At 45.9% G+C, this 18,039-nt stretch overlaps 1 protein-coding gene across 2 annotated transcripts in view; it reads right to left on the minus strand.

Annotated features, from left to right (window-relative positions):
* Positions 1-211: 211 nt before the first annotated feature.
* TBC1D16 (TBC1 domain family, member 16) overlaps positions 212-18,039 on the minus strand; it is a 32,359-nt gene continuing 14,531 nt past the window's right edge. The window contains exons 5-13 of one of the 2 annotated variants that reach the window (XM_010578545.1): positions 10,116-10,313; positions 9,130-9,277; positions 7,909-8,076; positions 7,065-7,213; positions 6,144-6,278; positions 4,818-5,004; positions 3,489-3,668; positions 2,800-2,946; positions 212-2,272 (exon numbers count right to left, since the gene is read on the minus strand). In XM_010578545.1, coding sequence (XP_010576847.1) covers positions 2,027-2,272; positions 2,800-2,946; positions 3,489-3,668; positions 4,818-5,004; positions 6,144-6,278; positions 7,065-7,213; positions 7,909-8,076; positions 9,130-9,277; positions 10,116-10,313 — 1,558 coding nt within the window. In that variant the 3' untranslated portion in view covers positions 212-2,026. The remainder of the gene's footprint in view (positions 2,273-2,799; positions 2,947-3,488; positions 3,669-4,817; positions 5,005-6,143; positions 6,279-7,064; positions 7,214-7,908; positions 8,077-9,129; positions 9,278-10,115; positions 10,314-18,039) is intronic. The other variant, XM_010578544.1, reaches the window with a different exon arrangement.

An 18,039-nucleotide genomic window follows, 5' to 3' on the forward strand; every position in this document is an offset into this window, starting at 1 on the left:
ACAGCAATGTACCACACAAATGCCTCACACAAACTTTTATTATTCACTGAAACATCATAAATCTTGAAGAGTTCCCTGTTTCACAGCAAAGCAGCCACCAGCCCTTATACAAGGTGTCACCTCCTACAACCCCAGGACACACCTGCAGCCTCGCAGCCTTGGTACCTCTCGAAGCTGGGCTATACCGGAGGTGAGCAATACTGCAGTAGGTTTCACCATTGCTCTCATCAAGGGAAAGGTTTTCATCCTCTGAATTAAAGGCACACAAATCAGGAGCCAAACTGTCCTTCTGCCACACAACAGCCAGTCTTTGGCATGGTGCCTGCATAGGGTCAAGTCTTCTTCCCCTTACGAATGCAGCATGCACTTGGTTTGTGCTGGTTTCACACAAAGCATCCCAGTTGCCAGCCTCACCTCCCAGCAGGTATGGGGCATGTGGGCTCCAGAACAGGCTGTGGGTAAGGCCTTGCAGAAAGATTTTTAGAGAAATTTGCTTGTCAGATGCAGGAACCCGCTGCAGCGCTATGCATGAGCATACAGGGTTTTCCACACATGCTGCTAATAGGACAAACGAGCCTGACAGGCAATGCTGAAAAGTGAGCATGGACTTCCCCCGCTGCCAGACCAAGACACAGTTGTGTAACAGAGGCAATGTGGTTGAAGTGAGAGGGAGCAAGACAACCGGGAAAGGCTGCAAGACTTTGTACGCCATGAAGAGGGATGCAGCAAAGCCAGCACAGATCACTGTCACCTCATCTCCTTTTTCATTTTTACAAGGAAACTATTCCCCTGGCTCTGTTTGGCACAAACACTGGCTCAGGACACACCTTTGGATGCCACTGAATTTGGTCAGGATATTTGGCAACACGGCTGTGCTCAAGGCCCCAGCTCCACTCCTAGTTGGCAAATTCTATAGAAGACAAGAGGAGAAACATGCTGTCCTTTCAAAAATACTTCAAGGGAAACCTTTATCAGAGATGGAGCTCAGCAAAAAATGACTGCAACAAACCAAATTTCATTTTCACTTTGGGATGGGGAAGAGGGTGCACTACTGGCACCAACTGAAGACCCTAAAGCCCACTTGGAGTGTATGTGCTACAGCCTATGGCAAAGACAGGTAAGGACAGTGAATATTCAGTAATTGAGACGAGCCAAAGGAAACACAATGGGAAACACACTGGAAACAGCAGACTTCCACGAACAAGTGTCTAAAGTCTGTAGCTGTCAGCATAAAGAAAAACAGCTTTGCTGTACTGTCATGAAGAAGTAAACTTTGAAAGGTGTCTATGAAATACCCTGACTACAGAAAAGCGGTGCTTTAAGACCTGTGGCTGTACACTTTCTGTACAAATGGAAAAAAAAATCATGCCAGCCAGTATACCATATAAAAAAAGGCGAGAGACAAGACCTTTAGGTGACCAGTTCTTCCTCGCCAACAAGGCAGACACCTTCCCTGCAATCCCAATAGTCTGCAGTTTTATTTTTGGCAGATTATAATTAAAATGGTCTTTATGGCTTTAGAGAGAAGCCACTAAGCTGCAAGTTTTGGTTGAAGCAGAGAGTGCGTGTGTGGTATGCTCTGGATTAAGGGACATTGCAGGCAGAGGTCTTGCCACAGCTCTGCTCCTTCCACCTGACCCACAAACGCTGCTGGTTGTACTTGGCTCTCTTTAGTGTTCTCATTTCTCATCAGCAAGTAACAAAGTTCTGGTTGCTAACCAGTCCAATCCCAGAGGCAGAATAAAAAGTCCTTGTTAAGACCTAGAAAAAGCATGTTTCTAACAAAATCAAATCCAAACATGTGCAAACACTGTTCCTGGTTTGATGTGTTTTGTTCAGGTTCCACCACCAGTGCACTGGAATTTGCTTTCCTTGCAGAGTGATTTCACTCCGCATCCATTCTCCACCTTTCAGTCTTCTTAGGAGTCTTGACAAGGTATCCCTCCATTTTTGTCTTCAGTATTTTTTCCTATGCACATCCTTCCTGCCCTTCCCTCTTCCGCTGTCACACCCTGTTCCTCTACAGCTATTTTCGGAAAGCAAAGACGTCCCGTGTTTTCAAGCCTCTCTTGCCTTCGCTTCCTGGTTTAGGAGAAGATACTTCCGCCAGTCCCCCATATGGGCAGCTCTCGGACTCCGGGTGATGGCCAGAGCACTCCACAGCAGGGATGAAGCCACTGTCCCACATTCCTGTCCCACACAGCTTGCACAGGTCATGCAGGCTGCAGGGGATGCGGGGTAACAGGTGGAACTGATAGAGCAGACTCCTCGCCTAGAGGGGAGAGAGAGACAAAGTCATTTACTCCTCACCAGGGGACGAACATGGAGAGCAGGGGTAGCCTGTGGCCTCCTGTCCCATCCTCCTGTTTGGCTACCTTAGGACAGTCAAAGCTTTAGCAAAGGAGCATCCCTCCTGAACACAAACCTGAAGGTTAAACAAGGCACTGGGGATGCTGCCAGGTCGCAGGAGCTGCCGCACATCCCACAGCCTGCAGTCACTCCCAGCCTGAGATGGGTTGTGGACTGTGGTACAAAGACAAACAGCTCTGTCTGCCATTTCCCTGAGCATTTGCAAGGGTTATCCCAACCGTACCATCACCTCCTAAGCACTCTACAACTATCTCTTATTTCTGCAAAACTTGTTTCCAGGCAAACAGCAGCATCCTACCCTCCCAGGCTCCAGACAAGCGGGGGAATACAGGAGATGCGAAAGATGAAGCATCAGTGCCTGATTTTCTCAATGCTCTGACTCATCTCTTGGACCTGAGACTCAGCCCACGTCAGCACACGGGCATTTACCTTCCTGAGTACAAGTTCTCCGTTCATGTGCATAGCCAGGTTGCTGAAATGCAGCAGCATCTGGTCAGTGGCCAGCTGTTGTTCAATGACATCATCCCCATAAATCACCACGATGGCCACACAGATAAAGAGGTGGAAATAGTCAGTCTGCAATGAGAAAACAGGGGCTGGAGTACAGCAGGTGGAGGCAGAGGTCTGACTTAACCTCCCCACCCTCTACGAGCATGTCCTTCGTGAGATTTTTTTGCTCCGTCCAGTTTTGCCTAGTGGTATACAGAACGCGAGTTATTGGTGAATTCTAAACCACAGCTGAGTCAAAGTCTCTTCCCTTTACAGTGCGATAGCAAGGCTTGGACCACAGCTTTCAAAGCAGACTAGTGGTTTTTGGAAAGACATTTTCCAACTGTGTAAAAGAAGTCTGAATTTCAGAAGTGGATGTTCAGCACTTTCTGAAAAAAACTGCTTTTGAAGCCCAGACATCCTCAAGTAGGAGAGGCAGGCCTCCATCCTCCTGCTACATAGGTAAACCTCTTTGATAGTTACAGACCCTCTGTAACACCTACTTATTTTGGAGACTTTGCTACTAAGAGCCTTTATGGAAATTCTGCAACACTTGCTGGGATGGTGAGGATTCAGCAAAGGACACACTGCTGCCCAGCGCGCACTGTGCCCATCGCTAGCTCTCTAACCTGATAGTGAGCCCAGCATGCTTCCCACATGCGCAAAGCCTCAGCATCTGGAAATTCGCGTTTAAAACAGAGGAGGATCCAACGGTGACAGAAAAGCATCTGCAGGCCATCCTCTCCCAAGGAAGTAAGGTGCTGGTAGAAGCGCGGGTGCATAAGCCGCAGCAGCTCTCGCAGGTACATCTGGAAAAGATGCAGAGCTGAGCCACTGCTTCGTGCACAAGGACTCGTGCCGCCCTCACCCACCATCCTGGGGAGCCCCTGCACCGCGTGCCAGACCTGGGCTCCCGCAGAGCTGGCCACAGTTCTCTTTTTTACAAAAAGCTCCAGCTTTATGGCCCGTTTATTACAGCACAGCCAGGAGCATGCTTGGATCTATCATTAAAGGCCAGAGCTCACAGGCCACGGCAGCTATTTCACAAAGAAGGATGGAGGGTGAAAAGAAAATCCCATGACAGCTACATCGTGAAAAGAAAGAAGGGAAGAGATTCAGGCTGAGGAAAGCAGCTAGAGATGTAAAAACTAGAGAAAAGGAAGGACATAGCTATCTCAGGCAATATTTCAATTCAATAGAGGCCGAGCAATATGGAAGTGATTTTGGAAAGCCTGACTATACAGGCACATTACAGTGCATAAATCTGTACATTAACTAACTGCACCTCACCAGCAGCCTCCCATGGGGTTTCCACCACAAGTTTACCACTTTAAATTGGTGCCATCATGACCTGGACAGGATTGTTCAGGTTTAGAATGGATTTTTCAGGATCTTAACCAGAAAACAACTGAAGTTCATGTTAAAACCTAAAAAGTTCCCATTTTTAAAAAAGATCACCTTATTTTAAGAAATTCTGTCAGATATATAAGGCTTTTCATTTGAACATAATTTAAAAAATCTATTAAAAATATTAAGACCTTAAAAAAATCCCACAAAAAAAGAGGGTTGCAGCTCAATCAACTCCTCTGCCTCATTCACACCAAATGCCCCAGAATCAGGACAAAACCAAACCAGTGAGTCTTCACTGCCTGAGAGAAGTGCAAAGTTAAAGCAAGCAGCATCCTAAATACATTTGATCATAAAAGATGCCTTGAATCAGCACCCTTTAGCATAGCCAAGGTAACTTTACTTTGAAAATGTATTGGCTATAACTGCCTCTGGAGTGTCCCAATCACTCGGGATCAATTTTATCCACCAGGTATTTTGTGGCTTTGGAGTGTGATTCAGCATGCTGGAACCCAACAGCCCAGGTAACTGCTTTATGGCATTCTTCTAATTTGACTGGGGAGAGGAGAAGCTAAAGACAGGGCTAAAGGGAGCTCAGCGTTCAGCCTCACCAGCTGTTTCTCCATATCCTCATCCCGGGGTGAGCTGATGAAGATCGTGTTCTGCATCAATCCTACAAAGCACCAGAAAGTATCCGACTCATCTAGGACCTCTGCCAGGAGTGGGGCAACGAGGTCGGACATCCCCTGGGAGTATCCAATTGTTGGGTTAAATACTGCATAGTTCAGCAAGATTCTCCTGGAGAAGAGATGCAAGTGGAGAGGTGAGACACGGAGAGGGCATGTCACAGCTGAGCGCAGTGCCCTTTCCCTTCTACCCCAACTGCCACCGTACAGGCTGAGTCAGGCAAAGTGCAGAAGAGCAACAGATCACTCCTGCCATCTAAAAGATTAACTCGCAATTGCACCTGGAGGCTTCTGAACTTTTGAGCACCTGTACAGCATGCTGCACCCCACAGAACTGCTTTCCCTGAAAGAACTATATCCAGAAGCATAACAAAGACACATGAACACTATACCTAAATGGAACTCTCATTTTTTAGGATTATATCATTTTTGCATCAATCCAGAGAGGCTCCTGGATGGGCAACAAGAACTCTGAATAGCACACAGCAGCCTAAGACAATGGATTTGAACAGAACCCCTTTAGGCTCCTATTTCCCAACCACAGTACAGCCCACTGGGAGCAGTGCAGTAGGAACAAACAACACAGTTCATCTCAGGTACAAAGACACGTGACCCTACTGTAAGGTGCTTTAACACATACAGATAACCCTGCTGCAAACATCAGTCCAGCGAAATAAACTCCAGGATAAGGTTTTCAATACACAGACACCAAAATATAAAAAGAAAATGAGAATTTAAAAAGACTAAGAGGACAGAAATGAAGGGCCCATGGGAAAGGAGACCTGATGCCTACACATCCATGAGGCTCCAAGCCATACTGTTAGATGAAATCTAACTGTTTTGTAGGCACACATTTACAAGTCACACACCCATGAAGCAGACTCTGGTGTTCTTGTCTTCCACTCTGTCAGGAGAACCGCAGACCCAAGCAACTGCCCACAACCCTGCTGCAGCACCCATGACCCTCCCATAGCTACAGAAGGCTCACACCTCTTCTGTGCCTATGTACGCAGGGAAGCTAGGTAATGGGAGCAGGGTTGTTATATCAAGAAGTCAATGGCTAAAGCAGTAGTGAAAGCACTGGGGAAAAAGTCCTTGTTTTTGCATCAGTTGATACCAGTCACCACATGCACGGTGCTCTTCCACATTCCCAAGGCAGTGACCCAGGCAGCCTGGGCCAGGGGGGCTTACCAAGTTTTCTATACCTTCAGTAGGACACATTGTTTGGGACACTAGAGTCAGACACTTCACCTCATAGTTTCCACATTTGGGTTGTCCTCCCCTCGAAAGAACTGGTTGCTGCGGTCAGTCCTCACGACGTCTTTATCTACCGTGAACTGTACTTTACACCAAAACTCTTTCTGTTCATCTGGAGTCATTGAAAGCCTGAAAATTGAGGAGCAACAGAGTACATTGCCAAGAAAGAATATGACTGCCACAAGGAACAAAAAGCCTTATTTAAGCTTGAGTTTTCAGAGAAAAACTATCCCTGTACTCATCACCCGAAAAACAGACAAGCAGGTCTGTCCAGAACAGTAGATTTTCTGTCCAAACGGATTACTAGAAGGAGCCTCCTGGGTTATAAATGGATGACATGATGTGTTTTATGTGATAAACTCCACCTCAGAAGCAGTTGGACTCTGCTCTCCACTGCTCCTTGTGGGTGGCACACCAGAACTCACCACTTTGTTTTGATTGCCTCCTAATTAATAATACTACTGTCCCTCTCCAGTTTAAATGTACCCACAACTAGATTACAACATACAGTTCTTGCAGTAATAACTTTGTTGAATTAGATATTCTTTCTTCTTTCCAATTTTTACATCCAGATATATTTACAAAGAAACACAAGACCCCATTTTCACCTTCTGGATGCTAAACCAACATGTTCTGCTTCTAGTCTTGCCTGTGAGATAAGCTTCCCTATGTGGTACTGACGAGCCTGTTTCAAGACCCCGAGAAAGAAAATATTTGAGCTATATGGTATTAGCTCCAGATCCTCAAGAGGTCAGCTGTGCCTGATACACCTCCTTTACCATCCCTCTCACTTCTCTACTCCAATCAGCCTCTCCTGAAGCGAAGGAGGCAGAGACTCTGTACGTCACCAGCAGTATTACTGCGATGTCAGGCCTGAGGAGAGATGAGCAGGGGAGGATGAAGTTGGTCTGTTACCGTTTCTCTTGGATCTCAAAGTATTCTTTCCTCTTCTGCAGCCTCAGTGCCTCCCTCTCTTCAGAGGTGGACTCGTAGCTGTAGTAGTGCAGCAGAAAGGGCCACACCTCCCCACGGATGGAAATATCAATCCCACCAAAGAATATGGCCTGGAAGAAGGAGCAAAAGTTATGACTGGTACAGTTTTAGCATCCCCCAAAACAGCAACAAGAAACTGCCCGCTACTATGCTTCGGTGGCTTTGCAGTTCTTTCCTGACAAGTGACGCCTTGATTCAAGCTCCTGCAATTTGCACATGTTTAGAGGGAAAGTGCTGGCCTTCTATTCCCAGACGAGACACAAATCGGGCTCATTTCAATGTCAATAACCCCCCCTGGAGAGGCTCTATGATTAACGTGTCGTTCTCATGTCACGGCTTAATCCTCAATCTTGGAGACACTGCATTTCACTGCAAACTTCTCTCTCAGGACCTGGACCCAGTGCTCCCCTGCAAGCCCTGCATTATTTCATACCGTAATCTCGATTTTTCTTCCTTTGATTTGTTCACACTGCATTTTGCAAACACGTCTAGCACTGGACACTTTGGTTTACTAATTCCAACTGGCAGCAGAAGCTGGAGAACCTCGCCCTCCTTGGCCAGGGAGATGCTCTTCCATCCTGCCTGTAGCAGACTCATCTGCAGTCCCAGCAAGACCTCCAGCCAAGCACTATACGCCAGTCTTTAGACTCTCAAACACCCAGTTCTTGCCCCCAGCATGAAAGCAAACTCTTGCGGCTTCCACCTGGGGATTCACACTCTGCGGCAGGAGAGAAAGGATCAAAACCGCAGCAGCCAGCCCTCTCACCTTCTGCAGCTTGTACTCCTCTTCCACCTGTCCGGATTCATTCAGGTGATGGAGCCAGGCAGACACATCAAGACGTTTGTACGTGTTCTCCTCCGGGTGGGTCTCCGAGGAGGGCAGCTTGGGACGGCGGATGGAGAACTGCATACATGTTTTCTCATCAGTTAGCTGCTGAATGGGGGAAAACAAAACAAAAAACTGAAGGCAGGAGCCAGAGATAGCAGCAGAGTATGAAACCCGGTTATTTTCAGAGCAGGAAAACCTTTTCGCGTGGTTCGCATAGGATTAAGCACTGAGGCACTGCACTTGGGGAGTTTTTTTTTTTTAAATTCCAACCATTACAATAGCAAGAGTGATTAGAATAATTAAAAATCTGAGTACCACAAAACAGCTTCATCTTAAAAAAAAATTGTTTCCATTCCTCCCCCAATCTTATCCCTGACCTGAAACTGAATTAATGCTGCTTACAGCAAAACTTCACCCTGCCAGGAATGCCTGCAATAAATTACATATGATTGGCCATATACAAAGGGATTGCTGTTAGGCAAGCAGGGAACTGCACTGCCAGGCTCTCTAAGGGCACTCATGATCCCAGTGCAAGACTGCAGCTGACATTTAATTTAAAAATCAAAGGTTGTTCAATGCAAAAAGTGAGCCCATGCGACCATAATAAGAAAAGCAGCAGGGGGCTCTGTGGGAAGGATGGAAATTTAAAAATCACTGTTTCTAATAAGCACATACAGTATCTTAAACAGATAATTAAAGAGCTCTTATCACATTTGTATGTAGATTGAACAAAATATGGCAAGATGCCTTGTCAAAACATTTTCCAAAGCAGTGTGCTACGCTTCACAAAATGGATGAAAGACTCTGACAGAATTTCAGACCTACCACTGCAGATTTCCCAGCCACCTTACATGCCTAAAGCACATTGGTGACCTATCGGGTCTAGCAAAATAACTATCTAAGCAAGTCTTCTGTATTATCTTCCCCCATATTGCACAGGCAAAACAGGAATGCATGGGGACAAGCAAGTACAAGAGAGACCTCGCGTCCGACTCGCAGCTGCATCCTAAACAACACCCAAAACATTGCAGCTTTCTGCCTGACTTGGTGACATGAACTCATAGCTTCATTTCTCCAACATGCTCCCCTGGCTAAAAGCCTAAGTGTGAAACATCTGCTGGAAAAAAACCCTTTGCCCCATGAACCTTGCTCAGGTACCTGATCCTTGAGATGGGTCTCTGTGCAGTACTTCCATTGCTGAAACACCTCGGACAGTTTATCCAGGCCACCATGGTGAAAATGGAAGATCTTGTACTGGCTCTCCCTGCTTGCAACAACCAGCTGTCCACAGGTGCATGCCTCATCACTGTGGGACAAAACAACAGGGGAGAACAACCTGCTTTTATTGCCCAGGATAACGAGGGGCCCAGCAGGAAGGGGGAATATCAGATGAGAGAGAGGAAAGCAAATTACAAAGAAGTGTAGCACCAAGTTGTCCCTTAAAACAGGGCACAGAAGTAATTTTATAGCTCTGGGACTTGATGATACTTATGGTCCCTTTCAACTTGAGATATTCTATGAATCTATGACATGGCCGTAGTGACCATTTTCCTCAAGAAGCTCCACTTGTGCCTGGTAATGGCACTCTTTTACCCTTCCATCACGTGAAGGAATTAAATTTTGTCTTCCCTGGAGAAAAAAACCCAAGAAGTATGCCCCAGCAACATTAAGGCAGTACACAAAGTCAGCTCCTATGGATGAGCGGACTTGGTCACACACAGCATTGTCTAAAGAAGCAGGGAGTGAGAGTGAAAAGAGGGAGTAAAAATGTTTTTAATAACTTCTGTAATAATTTGAAAGATAACTGAAGAGGCTAAGAGCAGCAAGACCCTAGAGGAGCCCTAGTGAGGGGCAGGCAAGAGAAGAGGTACCATAGGTAAAGATGTTTTCCATGCTTCCAGGCTATCTGAAACATTTTTGGTAAGAAAGACAGCTAAGAGCAACCTTTACCTTACTAGGGAAAAAAGTCCTTTAGGCCCCATAACTGTAATTCAGAGGCTCTCCTTGGGAAGGCTGACACTTGCCTTCCTGGAGAGAACCATTAGGGAAAGACTTCCAAGGAGGACTGCAGAGCCATCTGCCTCCAGAGCCCAGTGCGCACTGATCCAGAGCGCACACAAATACCACACACAATAATACGTTACCTAAAGAAGAGACGAAGGGATCTCATTTGTCCCAGGTCCACTCTAAAGACACCACAGACCTGCTCGAGGGCAAATACTTTCTGCTGTTCGTCCCATCTGGTGCTCTGCATTTGCCCATTATTCTCCTGGAACTGGGCACTGGTGTCAAGGCTGGAGGCAGAGCTGGTGGAGCAGGTCATGCGATTGTCACACGTGTCCCTGCAGACAAGAGCATGGAGGAAGAAAGCCCCGCAAGACATCAGCCAAAGACGACTGCAGTTACATGCAATAACCACAGATGCTCCATGTTAAAAATCTTTTGTCAGAGCTCTGAAATTGGAACTCAGTACAGGTCTAAGGAGTCAATAACTGACAGCCCACATAAGAGATTAAATTATTTTTATTTAAATTAATTCCCTACCATCCCAAAAACCGATCCTATTTTTGGTCTGTTCCTAACTTGCACACTGAACTGGGGAGAGCCAACACCATGCCTCAAAACATTGACTTTTGAGAAGGCAAAATTAAGAAGCCCCATGTGGGAACAGCCCAGATTGCTCCGAGGAGTGGCGCATCCCCTGCTCCTTTGGCACAGCACAAGGACCAGTCTGGGGAGCTGGTACAGCAGGCACTTGCCCGCTCTCCAGCCCATGCCACAGAGCCCTAAGCTGCAGGAACCCTTCAAACCATTGTGCCTCTGGGATTGATGACCCCTTGGGATGGAAAACCTTGGGCCATTGAAAAAACATGACTGCCGAAGTACAGGTGCTTGACAGGCTGCTTCAGCAGCTCCAGCAGCACTTAGTGAATAACGTCCCAAGGAAGAGACGTCTTGCCCCACAGCTTAAGCAACCTCTTCAGCAGGCAGCTCAGCTGCTCCGCACTGAGCCAAGGACGGGAGGAGTGAGTGCATTCAGATGGCAGCATTGACTCGGGATCCCATCTGGCAAATTCCCTCAGTGACCAGTAAGATCCAAAGATATTTCCCCTGAACTCGAGTTTCTCATTACGCCTTTGCCAGTGGACCTGACAAGCCTGGATTCATGTGTATAATCTTTAGACAAATGGCTTCTGCTTGCAAACTTGAAACTTCGGAGAGTTAAGGAGCAGGAAGTTACACATAGGCTCTTTAACCCACCACAAAGTAGAGAAAGTGAACCCAACTGTTTTCCAATATGCTAGGAGCTCACTGCACCCCAGATATTTATCTGTAAGAGTAAACTGAGTTTAGATTAAAAAAACCCACATGCCCACCACCAGCCCTGATCCCAAAAGAAAAATATCACTGCTTTGAGAATTAAGTGAATCTGAAACTGTGACCCCTTGATTCTTAAAAAGGCCAATACATGTGAACAATCTCAGCGCAAACTCTGAATGGGTTCCGCTGTGAAATCAGGGTTTGCAAAACAAGGCAAGTAGCAGGTATAAAGACAGCCCCCTGCAATGCCACTTTATGCAATGTTTTCTAATCCGCTTATCTAACAATGTAGGCACTGAACGCTGAAAATCACACACTCAGCATGCATCTGCAGCACACCACATCAGTATGCTTTCCAAGCCTGGCTACAGTGCCTCTTCCACAGGGACGAGCCTTATTTGCAGCATCTACCCATGGTTCAGGTCATTGCATTCCAATGGACAGGTCTCCGGACATCCCAGTTAGTTGTGGGTTAAATTTTTAACCAAGCCCCTGTGAGCCGCCCAGTTCAAATGTATGACTCAAAACCTTAGCGCCCACACGCATGGGAAATAAATCCCCGAGCCCCCTTCTCTGGTTCTGCAGCATTATGTAGATGAGACCAAGTCTGTTTTACTTTCAGCTAAAAGAGCACTCTGTTCATGAAGTTCTGCTGCTCCGTTTTTCTGAAAGAAAGCATCAAAGCAAAACTTACATTCAAGCCATTTGGAGGTTGAGGTCTTAGAAGTGACATGGCAATATCGCCATGTGAGCAGGGATCACACAAGATACCCAAACTACCTCAAAGAGGAACGATAGCAGTTTTTCTAGGTTAGACACCAGGATACTTCCAGTCTCAAGCGTAGCTATACACTACCACCTGCACCTTGTGAATTTTTCCATGAAAACTGTACTCACCTTTGTGAAAAATCAAGCATTACTTTCTGATAAAGCTGCAAAATATCACACTTTCTAAAACATTCAGTATCTCATGTTAATGCAAAAGTAATAGGAGTCCTGGTTCAAGACACTTGTGCTGGACTGCTTGCTATAAGCAAGCAGCTGGTATTTATGGAGCAACACTTCATAACAGCCACAGCTGGTTACACAGGATTTTCCTGGAAGAGATGACTCAAACTAGTTTAAAGACTAAGCAGAGGCAACCAATTTTCTAAAACTCTTGCAAAGATGAACTGGTCAGTACGACAAAGGGCTGGAAGCTGGGTTGGCTGTGAGGATCGTTGTCCTGCAGTTCCCTCCTCACAGAGGCCAAGGTGCCCATTCTTCAAGACCATCATCTCAAACGACCAGCGGCAGAGATGACTGCCAAGAAACAATAGTTACCAGTAGAGCTGGGCAGGCTCGCTTTGATCCCCGGGAATTGTGTAGCTCCTCAGTACAGAATGCTATTGCCAGCTGCAGTTCCTTCTGCTATGTAACCAAAATCTGCTTCAGATATGCAAGTAGCTACTGGAGGCTGGAAAGGCCAGTTACAAAGGTGCTGGCAATGTTATATTTTCTGGAAACGCTTCTTCAAGTCAAAATGTTTACATTTAGCCACTAGTTACAAGCTTGCACACGCATCCAACATACGCGGAAGCAATTCCAATGTTTTCATTGATGTAGAAGATGAAATCTGAAAGAGACATCTGTACACCCCATGCCCTTCAGAGAGGTCGATGAACACCTACATTCATACATAGCAGATGCAGAGAGTACCACCCCCTATATTGGTGCATACTTAGTCACTGTGGAAATTAAGAAAAAACCTCACTGTGTTTAAAATTACTTTTTCCTGTGTATATTGATTTAAAAAAAAAAAGATTCTAATCTGTTGGACTACTTTAAAATATAATTTTAATATTGAGATCATTCTGTATGTAAGTAACAAGTAGTATGATCAATGCTAATTTTGTGGATTCTGGGGAGTCCTCTAACTAGGCACACAAGATACACAGATGCAAGGGAAGAATTTATTATTTGTCAGACTATTGTATCTGTTAGACGAGGAATTTATACTAGAGTGCCCTGCAAAAGCAGGGAGCTGAAGCACTGCAAGGCAAATAGCTGGAGGAACATTCCAGAGAGACTTTGAGTTGTGGGATACAGGAAAAACAGAGCGCCAGCTAGTATGCAGCACTGCTCAGCAAAACAAGAGAACAAGTGCCATGGTCTATGGGAATAAAGGGGACAGGGAAAAAAAAATAAGGAGGATTAGCAAAACCTGAGGCAGGAAGCCCACGGACATATTCATGATTCCACTTAAGTGTTTTCTCCTTACTGAAATCCCATTACTCTTTTGTCTCAAAATACATCTCATTCTTGCTGGTGAGCAAGAACAGGTGGTGCTGTATTTTCTCCACTCAACAATCAACTACAGCAATCAACCGTATCTACATTCCTCGAACTTTTGTAGCCCCTAAGAAAGCAAGTGCTTGCGTAAGGCAGCCATCGTCCTCCTCCCACTGCACGGGAACTCTCTCACACGCCCTGTCCGAGGAGGTCAGCCACACTGCAAGTGAGACTTTCGACATGCAGTAATGTAGTAATGGGACCTAACTTACTGTTCAGTCAAAGCATTTGTACACACCTACAGCATAAAGAGAGATAAAACCATTTATTATTTCTGTTACAGAGCCAGGGCAGAGACCTGCACCAATTACATGGGAAGGCTATTTCAGCAACAAAGATCCAATAACTCATTGTACGACACGATGTGACAAATGTAATTATAAGAGGGAAAGGGGCTGAAGATTATACCCGTGATGTGACAGCTACCTAAGCTGTCAGCATGCACCACCCAAATCCCAGAGAGCCTCTTGCAAGAGCCAAACCCTCCTCAGTTGGCTCTCCATCACCATTGTACTAAAGCATACCTTCACTAATAACAGCTTTCCTTACAGCCTGAGCTATTCCTGCACGCTGGCTTGTGAAGCATCATTTACAGACAATAAGTATCATCATAATGTATGAGCATCCATGTAATGGGAATTACATGCCCCTTTTCCTCCCCAGGGGTTAGCATTTCTCTGTTTCTCCACTATTCCCCACAGGCACTGACCTTCTAGGTTCCTCTTTTTTCCAGCAAGGTGAAATAGCTCATGGCAGCATCAGCTGCCTAAAACATGTAAGACAGATAGCTTCAAATAAATAATCCATCAATAAAAGTTCAAAGCTATCCTGAAACGCCTAAAAATTTAGTGTAGCGAATGTACAAAGTGAGGTAATATTGGGCAGCTGGAACCCAAATCTATTGTTCTGATAAAAAAAAGTGTTCTTGACAATATACATATATTATGAATTGTGAAATGTGCTGACTTCAGTGACATATGAAAGACGCGCAAAAGAAAACAGATTGGTAATTTGGGATTAAAAAATATTTGTCGAAATGTTTCTGCTCGTTCTGTGTAATGCTGCAGAGGAGGACTGGAAGGACACTCGCAGGACGGCACCAGCTTCCAGAGGAGCGTGGCCATGCAGAGCCAGTCGCTGACAGTGAAATGCTGCAGTCGCACCAGCTCTCGCATCTGATCAGCACAGACGAGTAACTAGGTTAAGAATTGTGTTAAATTCACCCTTTGGCTGAAAATATTTGGAACTTGAAGTTCCTTTGCCTCAGAGAGCCTGAACAGAATCGATTTACACTGACCTCACTGAACAGGGAAAAAGGTGTTAGATAGTCTGGATGAAAGCCTAACCAGAATTTCTGAAATTAAATGTCAAAACATCCTCATGTGGAAGTGTATCTGTATGTCTGCAAATGCCTGTGGAAACAAATCTAACAATTCTTCCCATTTGTTGGGGAAACCTGTGAAAAACTGCCCAGGACGTTACAGTACAAAGTACATGAATGTCAACATGGACTTTCCAAAAGCTTGTTCCACAGGCTTTCCATTGATCTGTTTGCTTTCAAAACATAAATTTCCTCACGTTGAACTGCACTAAATGCTATTTAGTAGCTAATTAACTTTCTGTGCTGAAAACCTCCTGTAATTGCACTTCTTTCACCTTTTTTAGCCTGTGTCCTCCAGGGAACCCAAGCTGTCCTACGGCATTTGTTCTGCTCATTTCTATCTCACAGGCACAAGTTCCTTCCTGACACCAGACTGCCAATCACAGCTGCAGAGGTCACTGGAGACCAAATTAGGAGCACTCTGCCTCTGACAAACTTGCTTTGCTTAGCTTGCTGTAAAGGGAAAATAAAAGGTTATGAAAAATAATTGTATCCTTTCATGCTCGGCACCAGGAAGCAGATTCAACAGCGCTTCTAAAAGTCAGCGTATTATTGTTAGTCACTCTTCGTATTAACGATATTCAAAGAACAAGCTGTTTACATCTTAAAAGCGTTGGAATCCCTCCCTTTCCCCGTACAGGAAAAGAGCAGAAGGTGGTTTGTGGTTACCAGCCGTCTACACGTCGGCCACCTCACCGGCACATGCTGCGGGGAGGGCAGCAACTTCTATGTTCACCCTCTGACCTTGGACTGTAACAGCAACTTTGTGATCAGGGACAGGGCTCTGAATTAACATCAACTCTGCGAACACAAGCCTGACATAAAATATTTTAACACAACGGAACGAGGGACTCAAGGAAACCCAATTATGCAGCTTTGCCTTCTGATAGGCGTAATTGGTTTGTCCTTGAGAAATAAAGATCAAAACAATTTGTTATGCTTTACGTGGCTATTGCAATCTGCTTTTACAGCACCCTGACTGCCTTCCCAGAGCACGCACAACCACCCAGCGCAGGTAGAACACACAGCGTCCACCTCTGCCGCCGGCTCATCATCCCAAATCTTGGCGGACAAAAGCCGACCTGTGCGGCGGAGCGGCCGGCGCCCCGGGATGACCCACCTCTGCAGCGGCGCTGGGTGCTGCTTTCCGGCCCCGCTCCGCCGAGGAGGGCGGCAGCTGAGCGAGAAGCCTCACTACACTGGGGGCTTTGTTGCTCCTAATTCATTCCTCCAAGTCCTCGTGGCCTGAAGGGAAGCCGAGTGATTTTAGCCAGCGAGAGGGGGCATTAGAAAAACAGTCCTGCTCACCTCCAAAGGGTTCCCCCCAACTGCTGTGAATTAAACCAGAAGGAAAACAAAATAAACCCAGAATTCTTGAGTTAATTATTTTGAATGTATATGGGAAGGGGAAAAAAAAAATCAGAAGTTTGCAGTGAATTAATGTGTGTTTTAATCTCTTTTACCCAATCGAAGTCTGGAATGCGATACACGTATACCTTCAGTTAAAAGACAAGCAATCTGTTTTTCACAGATGAGACTTCCAGACAGGTGTAGGCTACTTAGGTAAAACCCAAGGTTTTTCTCTGTGACTTCTTGTTGCAGTGAGGTAGCAGGGGCAGAGTTAGCAGTTCGATGCTTATGAATAAAATACACATAGCTCCCGAGAAGCCAAACACAACAAATCATTTAGAGCCAAGCGTATGCTGCTCAATGATGCAAATGTTACCTTCATTTTAAGGAAGGAAAATATTCCAAAAGCTGAATGGCAGATTTTTACAATCCATACAGAGAAGGGGCACCTCATGCCTAGGCTTTAGCTCATTAATAAATCAATCGAAATGCAACACTTAAAAAAAAAAAAAAAATTCCTTAGATGGAAAAAGTGATTTCTCAGCAAAGCCCGAAAAAGAATGTTTGCTTTTCAGCCTATTCCAGACTGGAAAAGGGGACCTTTCTTACCAGTGTTTATTTTATATTTAAAATCAATGGATTATTTTGCTTTTTTCTTTCAGTTCTATCCATGCAAAAATAAAATTCTACACTAATTATGCTAATTACAATCAAGCCTTCAAAACCCTGGTCCCTTGAAAGCCCCGAAGATTACCTTTGTTCTTGTATTCTTGGCTCTAAGCAATGAACTGGGAATTTCAGGGGGACTTTTTACTGACAGACAAAGTTAACCAACTCCCCGGACTCTGCACTGCTGCTGACCCAGTATTAGCAGAGCCAACACCACCCAGAGAGAATTTCACTGTTTCCACAATACAATGCGGATTTCCCAAGGGGAGAGCTTTCTTCAAGTAGCAGAAAAGGGAGAGGAAAAAGGAGAGCTGACTAAAAGCATGTTTCAGAGTTATTGCAAACGCTTAATGCTGTTATAATTGCGAGGACCGAGCCAAGAAGACAGAGACTATGCAGATTTATTTGCATATACTGTTGTACTTTTAGAGGGGACATGCTCTTTATTTTGATCCAGTTAACGCAATTCTTCCCCCACAAAGCTCTGGATACCCGCCAGCACCATTTATCTCCACTCTCAATTAGGATTTCTGGGCGTTACGATCGTATAAATAAGGAACAGAAGAAACGCAAGAATATCCTGGGAAAAGGCACTTTATTGCAACACCTCCCGGAGAACACAGCCACTGGTGTGTTTTACCCCGCTCCCACCCGCCCCGTCTCCCTGCTCTCGCAGTCTGGCCGGCCTGTCACGCCAGCCTTCCACCCCTAACCCCTGCGTTCCCTCAGAAAGTCTCTGTTTCTCTAGCACAAGCCCAGGCTGTAATTTTACCGTCAATAATTCTCTGGGGTTGCAGTCGCCCAAGCGAAGGCGGCTGGTAGGGACCCACGGCCCCCAGCCTGGGGGTACGGGGAGGGGGGGGTGCAGCGCCGTACCCGGGGGCAAAGCGCTCCCTAACGCAGCTCTGCTGAGGCAGCACGGGGGCGGGCAGCAGGCGGGCCCTCGGTTTCACCGGCCACCGGGGCTACCGGGGCTACCGGCGGGGGGCGGATGGCGAGCGGCCGCCGGGGAGCGC

The sequence above is a fragment of the Haliaeetus leucocephalus genome, unplaced genomic scaffold (genome assembly GCF_000737465.1).
Source record: "Haliaeetus leucocephalus isolate CR32 unplaced genomic scaffold, Haliaeetus_leucocephalus-4.0 Scaffold646, whole genome shotgun sequence".
NCBI lineage: Eukaryota > Metazoa > Chordata > Aves > Accipitriformes > Accipitridae > Haliaeetus > Haliaeetus leucocephalus.